Below are 9,908 nucleotides of genomic sequence, written 5' to 3'. Positions count from 1 at the left end.
TTCTTGCACTGAAAATATAAACATGAAGCTAAGTCTTGTACTCAATTGTTAATAAAGTTGAGAACCTCTGTCGTCGATCGAAGAAAACGACCGTGGCGTCGTCTGTGCTTAACATTTGTAACCTGACGTTGAGTTCTAGTGCTTTTTTCGGACAATCTCCATCCTACTGCAGGTATGTTCGTGCTCCGCATTATCATGGAGGCATTCGGTAGCTCGAAAGGTTGGTGGTTGGGAGACGAAAATAAAAATAACGTTCGACGGTGGGTCTATATAGTAGACTCATGATTTATGGGGAGCAGAATAATTCATCACGTCACAGTGAGAGCATTACTGTAGTCATGTCGATGGAATGAGTGGTGTGATGCGAGAATTTAGGATTGATTGAACTTTGATCAAACACAGCAGAGTGTGGTGCAGAGTTGGATGGGACGCGCGAAAAAACATCAATCCGTAACTTAGTCAAGACAAGACTGTATCGCATGTAACTTTGCAGTTCTCGTTATTAAACGTGTATACACATTAACTGGTGGCCTCGACGATATATTTTGTTCCTCTGTTATTATTTGTTTCTCTTGCTTCCTCGTAATTCCATTCGCGAGTTAAACAAAACCGGCGTGGAGTCGACCGCGTGAACAGTGATAACGACAAAACCGACTCGGAGCGAAAGTTGTTTGCACGGTTTTTCAAAGCGAAAAAACAAAAGAAAATCATAGGAACATGCGTGTTTACGTGTGAAGATATTTACGATTGAATATTCCTGCGCAAAGTGAACGAAACAAGTTGCAAGTGACGCTTGAACGTACAAAGGTAAGGTTATCAATTCAGTCCAAGGGCTTGGTCACGTGACAAACTCCCAAAATAATGTTCAAATGTTGTGATTGCGATAAGTGAATTTCTTTGATTTTTTCACATTTGTATTAACAACTTTGGCTACAAGGACGACTACATTTTATTTTTAAACATTTCAAGGAGATAGCTTTTGTAATCAAGTTCTCTTTAATAATTTATCCTCGCCAAAGTAAAGTTTTGAAAATGATTTATAATCAGATTGTTCGAAAACATTGATTTTATGGCTTTCGAGTTACAGATTTTCCTGTTTTAGTTCGTGTGAACAACATCGAACGAAATTCACATAATTTTTTTCTTTCCCTCGATTCCCAGAATTTTTCATGTGCTCGTGCACATCTGGGAAATAAACAAAGATGCTCTTGTCATCGGGAAGTGACTGGGATAAAGGGCGCTTCATGAAACAGGGATTCGTCTGTTCCATTCACAAGTGAATAATGAATTCGAGTTTATTTATTCCTTTGGATTTCGTGGAACATCGATACTTGTCATGTCTATCCCTGCAAATGATAAATTGAAAATTTTTTATTATTACATTTTTTGCTAACGAGCTCGCCGAGACCTTTCACTTTACGTTTTTCGGTTCACTCCTTACTGAAATTCGTTACAGATTTCATCGCAGAGTTTACCTCGCGAAAAATACAGTTCTGAATATGCTCTCGGTATTACGAACCCAAGCTCGGAATTATGGATAGGAAAAAGAAGCGCGGACGTGATTCATCGCATAAATTCATCGAACTTAGTCATTATATTATCGTGCTCTACAACGGTTTTATCTAAAACGCATTACGACCCACGATGTAAAAAACTGCCATTGTCAAAGCCGCATATTGTTTTCAAGCATTTCCGCGAAATGAAAAATATTCCGGTCGCAAAATCCTAGTTTATCCGGAAAAATGTCTTTGCTCTTACTAACCACAAAACTTAGACATTGCGAGGGCAAATATTACGACGAATCCGAAATAAATATGTTTGCCGTTAAAACCTTTCGATTGCAGGAAAATTTTTGTGATATGCGATGAATTATACGTAGGAGGCGTCACACCATCGAATGAAAACACAATACGAAAAATCACTCGTCGAAGTATCAGCGAGCCTAAAGTACCATCACGAAATAAATCGCGTTTGAGAAGATTTTCGTTCATATAATTCGGTCAAAATGCCTGAACGAATCGATGTTTATTGCTGAAATTTTTCATCGAATTTATCGATTAAAGATGAGCAATTGAAGAAAATTTGCGAAGCCTCCGACGCAAGAATGAAAAAATATCGTCTACAGATATATTCACGGTGCTTCGGATGTGCATGTACACAAGCAGCAAAACAAGTTTATATTACGAGCGGCATGCTTGAACGAAGACGCCTCATTTCTAGCGGACGTTATAGCACGTGAACCTTGACACAGAGCCAAAGGTTAAGCAAAACTGCATTTATTTAAAAAGTATAAAAAAACGACGCATCGTTGAAGAAGCCACTGGAAGCCTGGCTTTGGTCCTGCCTGCGTCATTTATACTTGAATTATGCAACTTCGTGAGATTTTACTTTTTTTTTACGAGCTTGCTAGCAGCGACCTTACGAAATCGAATGGGATGATGAAACCTTTTTTGATTTCCATCGATTTCAAACGCTTTTGCGGGACGACGAAAACCACATTTTCATCCACATTTAAACAATTTTATCCTTATTCTCGCAACTACGACCCTCGAGGCACCATTTTCGTTACCATTTTCACGACTTGGATAAAGAAACAGGGTGCTCCAAAGACTACAAAATTTTTTTCCATTCTTTAAATTTCTCATATTTTTCAAAAAATATAAATTCTCTCAAAATTTCTTCCCCGTTCCTATATTTTTCTTTAATTTATATTTTTTCAAATATTTCTTTGCTTTCTTCAATCCATTTCCGTACACTTTTCCACACTGCATCTTGGCTGATTTGTGAAAAAATCAGTCAAGGTCCATCGCATCGAAATCGCAATAAATTTTTATTTTCAAAATTACAAAGAAATCACAGTATATTTCTGGGTGTCTGAAAAATAAACAAAGTTTCTCGGACTTCCGAAAAGTAGCTTTCCACAGGTGCCCCGTTTCCTTCCGGTGTCCCCTTCTCGCTTAGAAATCACCTCAAATACCGTTTATTATCGTAAGATCTCTCATTATTTCAACTTATCAGTCGAGTTTTCACGTCTATCCGAGAAAGGTTCCATGAAAACGTTCGAATGTTCGAAGCTCAATCCCTCGTGCTGTTTGCAACGAGCACAAGGTCGTGAGTTTTAGATTACATTTTAGGCCAAAATGGCTGTTTTTACGATAACAAAATATTAGAAGTTGGGAGCCAAGCGCTCATGCAATGATCGGGCGACTGTAAGTTTGGTTTTTTGTCCAAATAAATTTCGTTGAATTTGGGAAAAAAGCACTTTTTCCTGCGGTACGAGAAATTCATAAATATTAATGAGCAAAATGAAAAATTTTTAAAGCTCTTATCAACTTCGCTGATTTCGCTCAATATTTTTATTTGTAAACGCTGTTTGCACTTTATTTGCAGCTCGCACACTCATTTTTATAAAACATTTTATTTTGGAAAAGTGGCAGAAGCGGACGAGCTCGTGACTCTGAACAATCCAAATGCACGTTTAAGTCCACCGGTTGAAACGAATTTCCTTGTTATTTCGAGACCGGAAGGTCTCGAAATATTCGATAATAAGAAGTTTGTTAGTCAGCGAACCGTTTCGAGAAACGGATTGACGCGAATCAGCTATTCCGTCGTCGTGACTTGCGGGAATTCTTCACAGAACCCGACAACTATCGCGTTGTTGCTTCGAGCAAGACTCGACGTTTCCACGAAGGTTTTTTTTTATTCTGCGAAGAATCGGATCCGATTTCATTTCGGCGATCTTTCACTGAAATTTTCTCGGTTTCATTTGACGCTCCGAAAAGGTTTTTTCTTCGATAAAACAGAGGCCGCAAGAGCTCGAATATTCGAGTAGAAAAAGTTGCACTTGCTTCTGAAAAAACAGCTGAACCACCGAAAATTGCCGTTCGAATTCCGAGCTCGAAATGTTTTTTTTTTTCTTTTTTTTTTCTCGTTTCTCCGGCTCAAGAATCCTGATTTTCATTTTGTATTCGACGAAATGCAATTCAAGAGTGTCAGGGACGAGAATGTCAGAGAGATAACAAAGCGATCTTATCGTCCAACATCAGAATGCCAACGTCCACTCATTTCGGACCTTTTGACTCAGCGTCATTGAAATCCGAATGAATGTCAGCTTGAGAGAATCCCTCACAGCGATAAAGCAGGCTCAGAAATAAAGAAGATTTTTTTTTTTTTATTTTTATTCGCATAACTCGAGATTGATAACGAGAAAATTGAAGAGCAGCAAAACTCTGTGAGAACGTCTGAAAAGCCCTCTTGATATTGACCTTTCAAAAAATGAACGCTGCCTCGACAGTGTTTAAGTTTTGGCCTGACGAACTCGACTCTCATTGTTTCCTTTCGCCCAGCTCGTCTCCGGTACTTGACCTCTTTCACAACTGCTTCACAATTATTTCGCTAATTAACACGACGCTACCGAAGAAACGTCACCGTTGAATCAGCAGCCCGAAGAAAAGTGTTGAAAGCAAACTTTCGGAGTTGCTAGATTTGCAGCGTAATGCAGGCTAAAATAATCGAAGCATTTCTTTGATTCGACCGAAGAAATTCAATATTTAGCGATTTAATTTGTTTTTTCTATCGACTACGAAAGTTTCAATAAGTTTGGGGTTAAAAATTTTCAAACCATGGAGCGTGGGGATTCGAATTTGCGGCGGCATTTCGTAAACGATAAATTGGTGCGAAAAGAAATGAGATTTTTAAGGTTCGCATTATTTTTGTTGGATTTTCGGGTTTGGGGCTTTCGCGTGGGATTTTTTGGGTTCGAGCATCTCCAATTTCGGTCGTCGTTCCTTCATTAAAATTTACAATACGAGCGGACTGTTGTAAAGCAGGGTGAAAGACCGGATAATTGATCTTTGACTTGAGCTCGAATTGAGTTGTCCACAACCGGTCGGTTTTGAAGTTTCGTACGTTCTGTTCGTTCGCTTTGACACATCGTGACGAGGAACACGCAGGAAAATGGATCGTCAAGTTTCGACAGTTTAAGGGGTCCGCAGCTGGGCGAATTTCTGACCGAAGTTGTCCTCCCAATCAACTTTCGATTTTCATTTGCCATTGCCGCAGCATTTTCCCACAGACCACAAACGAGCGTTTCCCGACCGGCTCGATCCGCCAGAGTTGCTGGAGACTCTCGAAGATCGTGGCTGACAATAATCGAGTAGCAAATTGAATGATTGAATCGTAAGGAGGCGTGAGAGCAATATCGAGAGTGATAAAACCCTCGAGGAGACTCATCGATCAAAGGTTGCTCGTTTCGTGGCAGTACTCGAGCTCATCTCACGTTTTCAATCGATCGAATCTCGTACACTGATTCGACGAAAACGATCATTCATTCTTGCCTGCGTCCATTTACAGATGGGTTCGTTAGATTTAGCGCGTTAATGGATCCGAAAAAGCGTTATCGATCTGCGACTTTTTTCACTTTTGCTTCTTCTGGTACTTCACAATCGTCCTTGAATAAATTGAATAAAACCAATGAAATGCAAGGAAAAATTTTACGGCGATCGATCTTTTTGATTTCTCTCCATTCTTCCGGCGGATTCGTATTTAGCTGCAAAGAACTCGGGGGGGGGGGGGGGGGGGGAGGAATTTCAAGGGGGAAAAAAACCTGCGGCTTTCTGTTTTGTAATCAGTTTGAAAATGGTTAATTTGTTTCCAGACACGAGGCATGAATCTGACGTGGACTTGTGTGGTTCTGAGTTTACTCGTATTTACGACGGGACTTCCGGAGAACCAGATCAAGGAATTTATAGCGCTGACGAAGTACGGGTACGAGGACTCGTGTTCAAAAGCCGCCCAATCCGAATGGTCTTTCATTAACGAGCCGACGAACGAAACTCGTTTGGAATGGGTAAAACGCTTTGTGATTTGAAGGACGAAATAAAACGAAAAAAGTGTTTGAAACTGTGAACAACCGTTGCAAAATTACACGCGAGAACTTGCTGTACTGAGATTTTCACGTTTCAGGAAAACGCGACGAGCGAGTATGCACTTTACAAGATAAAACAAGTGAACGAGACGAGCATTCAAAACGTGGAAGATTTTCCCTACAGCTCATTGGAATACGCTTACGACGTTGTCATTAAACCTGGCGACGCGTTGCTCGAAATCCATCATTTCAACGAGGTAACGAAAGCAAAATTATGTGAATTTTTATTTCAATGAAAAAATTGCTTTCTTTTCGTTTGGAAACAGTCATTTTTTGTTTTTCAAATTTTCATAAGCTCGTGTCATTCGCTGGTCAAGCTGAGCTCTCTCGACTGAGCGGATACTTTGAAACTGGGAGCAAAAAGAACTACCGGCAAGGTGAGAAAGAGGAAAAATAATGAGGAATTATTGAGGACTCGATGAAAATTAATAGCGAAAAAATTTCATTGAAAAAATTACTCCAGACGTGGAACAGCAATTGTCTCGAAATGGAAAGCCCGGAGAAAAACTTTCCTGCTGGACCTCCTGGCACCAAACTCTCCTCCCATTGGCAGCTCACTTTTCCCACAGTCTACAGTTAGTTGGAAAAGCAGCGGAAGCTAATGGTGCGTATGAAAGAAGAGTGCGTCTTCGTTCATTCGACGAATTCAACGTGCCTCGAATGTAATCGCAGTGAGTGAAAAACTCGCCATCCTTTTCTCAAGATTATTCGCAGCGCCGATTATGACGTGGTTATCATCTGGAAAATTTTAACGAGCGAGGGAAGATGCACTTTGAATAACAATCGTTACGAATGCTGAATTAATACCGGGTTAAAATTATAACTTTTCATTGTAACTGCGATTGTGAAACTGACTGCATACAAAATTACGAGACAAAAGCCTCGTGAACGTCAGAAATTCTCTTCATTCGCATCAACCGTTTTTCCCACTTATTTGTTTATTTAAAAAACATAAAAGTCTAATTTAAATGTAAAAATTCAATGTGATGCAACGAATAAAAATACCGATGGTCCGATTCATTTTTTCAAAGATATTTCGTAAAGTTAGTTACGATATTCAAATGCGACGAAGATTTGCTCGGAAATTTCAATAATTCATTCGTTCCTTTATTCATACAACCTAGGAAAAAATGGAGTTCTCAGCTATTGGGAAATGCTGAGTAGCTACGATAACGGTTACGACCACGCGAAACAAGAATGGCTCAAGATTTCATCGGTTCACAAAAAAATTGTAGATTTTGTGAAGAAACGTTTAAACCGAAAATACAGCGATGCCATCGAGAACAATACACTGCCAGCTCACCTGTTGGGTAAGCAATTCAAACGGAGATTTGAGAGAAAAAAATTTCATATTTTCTTCTAAATGCTCATGAATTACGCAGGATCTCTACAGGGATACGATTGGACGAATCTGGTAATGGACGTTGCCCCGTACAGTGACGTGTCGTACAATATTCGAAAAAATTTATGGGAAGAAGTGAGTCTTGCTAGAGGAACGATGAACAAAACAGTTTTGAGGAGTATTTCATCTGTCGCTGTGAGTTTATCAGAATAATGAGTAATTCATACTTGACAGAAATTCGTTGGGAAAAAACTGTACCAAGAGGCTTCGAAATTGGGTCAGATTTTGCTCAGGCACGTGCCTCAAGCAGATTTTTGGAAGGAAAGCAACTTCCGGGGTCAATGTCCTTCGCACTTGATAAATCTCTGCAAAGACGGAAAAATGCGGTTGGTACCAACGTGCCGTTCGCTCGTGTCTGCTTCACATTTGAATTTTTAGATAAACGTGTAGAAAGAGTGATGGGAAAATTTATTGATTTGTAGAATTTCCACGTGCTCCGAGGCTTCGGTCGCGAATTTCATCTCGGCTCATAAAAACGTTGCCAAAATTCTTGCCACGCAAATGTCTCACCACGCGGAGCCGATTCTCAGCGTCGCTAATAGATATTCAGGTACGTTAATAATTCAGTCGGTTCAAGTGGCATAAATAGAAATCAAATTCACTACAAAATCCAAAAGAAAAAAGTCATTTTTCTTCTTCGATTCTTTCCAGCACTCGAAGAAGCAGTCGCTGAATTATTCGGCGTTTTGTCGGTCAGTCAAGCCTGGTTAAATTCTCGAGATCTGATCGATAACAGCACAGATCTCGACCAAGCGCACATTGTCTCGTTGATGATAACCGCTCTCGACGTTTTACCACGAATGGCGTATTACTTAGCCGCTGATAACTGGAGAATTGATGCAACAGAGAACAGAACTTTCGATGGAAGTGATATGGCGACAAGCTGGTGGAATTATCGGTAAATCAAGTGTTTATTTGTTTTTCAAAGACTTGCATCGACTTCGTTTCATTTGAATTTCCTGGATTTTTACATTTTTTTGCAGGATGAAATACGAAGGCATCAGCACGAGTGTTCCAGACATTCCGACATTCATGAACGATGATTACATCACGAGCAACAAACCCTATTTACCGTGAGTAAATTTCAATACTGAAAAAGTCCGGAGCTAGAGATGCGAGATCGAAAAATATTTTCAAACCAAAAATTCAATAGATTATCGCTGACAGAAAAAAACGTAAGAAAACTGAAAACTGTGAATGTTTTTTTGCAGAAAATTCTTGGGGACGATATTGGGATTCCAACTGTACGAATATCTTATGGAGTCTACAGAAATGCGGTACGAAACGATCTCGTCGTCGACGGGGAATCACCATTTGGCGTGAGTAAAGGAACACGATTTTGATCGCGAACGAAATTTCACTCCTTTCCACAAGTGTGTTATTCTGAAAACCTGAAATGATTGCAGAAAGATGATACGAGTTGGTTTCGCGGATGACTGGAGCAAAGTGATGAAAAAGTATTTGGAAATGGATGAAATCAACGCGGACGCGCTTTTGTCGTATTTTTCTCCGTTGGTGGATTACATCGACGAGCAAGAGGAGATGAACGAGGATTTCCCGTTGCCTGAAGAGCAGGAAAAGGAATTGGATTCAATTGGCGATGAATATCGAAAGACGTTGAACGCCCCCAGCACAACGACGACGACAACGATGAAGCCTGCAGTGACCAGGACAACGACACGTAAGCCAATGACACCAAAGCCATCAAGAAAATCATCCGCGAACAACGCTCCGCAGACGATGGAACCCGCTAAATCTTGGCTCTCCGACGAATCGAGTAAGAACTCGACGAGCTCGAGAGACGTGGAAATCGCACCGGCGAACGAGAAGAAAGAAATTCCGATTGAATCGGAAGCTGCGCAGTCGGAGGGGGCCGGAATCAACGACGAAAAACCCAAACCAAACACGAGCAAAGCCGTTTGGGCCGTGGCCGCGGTTCTTGTAGCAACAATCACCATTTGCATAATAGCTATTTTCGGTCGGAGACGATGTAGGAAAGCACCAAAGAATAGAAGATACGTTTAGACATTTAAGATGCCACTATTTCGCTCTTTTTTTTCCGTTGATCGAGAATAATCTGAGAATTTACAGCATTTTCATTCGAAGCATACCTCCACCATTGGTGGTATAGAATCATCATTTTTTCACGTCTACTGCCGCATTCATCGTAGAAAACTCAACAGTGGAGTGAACTCGACACCAAACAACTTCTGGAGCTGTGCACCGAAACCAACGCATGAAAAGCGATCGTTTTTCCTTTCGTGCGAGAGCACTCCCTTGTCCTCAAGTCGTTAACGGCGTCTGAACAGTTTGTTACGATTCTCTCGAATGTTACGGGAACATTTTCATAAAACACAGATCAAAATTTCATTTATTTATCGATCGTAAATCTGAACGAAGAATCCTTCATGCTGAGTTTCTTCCATTTTTGGCTATTCATCTCATCCGAACGTTGACGATCAACTGCAACGGTTTAAAAATCGTAAAATATACAATTTTTCTAAGGAGAAAAATAGTGTCGGAAGAAATTTCAGATATAAACAATAACGTTAGTCGAGGGATCTTATAAATTCTCATTTT

At 40.2% G+C, this 9,908-nt stretch overlaps 1 protein-coding gene across 2 annotated transcripts; it reads left to right on the top strand.

The window, feature by feature from the left end:
* Positions 1-298: 298 nt before the first annotated feature.
* Positions 299-9,361, top strand: LOC122406416 (angiotensin-converting enzyme-like). 2 transcript variants are annotated; one of them, XM_043411852.1, is made up of 13 exons: positions 299-807; positions 5,657-5,848; positions 5,965-6,123; positions 6,222-6,303; positions 6,390-6,530; positions 7,051-7,236; positions 7,309-7,403; positions 7,503-7,654; positions 7,751-7,878; positions 7,980-8,226; positions 8,312-8,401; positions 8,540-8,647; positions 8,735-9,361. In XM_043411852.1, the coding sequence occupies exons 2-13, from the start codon at positions 5,666-5,668 to the stop codon at positions 9,351-9,353; spliced, it is 2,190 nt and encodes a 729-aa protein (XP_043267787.1). In that variant the 5' UTR covers positions 299-807; positions 5,657-5,665; the 3' UTR covers positions 9,354-9,361. The 2 variants fall into 2 exon arrangements, with proteins under 2 accessions (XP_043267787.1, XP_043267788.1); XM_043411853.1 differs by lacking the exon at positions 299-807 and adding an exon at positions 5,302-5,433.
* Positions 9,362-9,908: the final 547 nt, after the last annotated feature.

The sequence above is a fragment of the Venturia canescens genome, chromosome 2, assembly GCF_019457755.1.
Source record: "Venturia canescens isolate UGA chromosome 2, ASM1945775v1, whole genome shotgun sequence".
Lineage (NCBI taxonomy): Eukaryota > Metazoa > Arthropoda > Insecta > Hymenoptera > Ichneumonidae > Venturia > Venturia canescens.
Note: the sequence above shows the minus strand (reverse complement) of the source record. Positions and strands in the feature narration are given on the sequence as shown.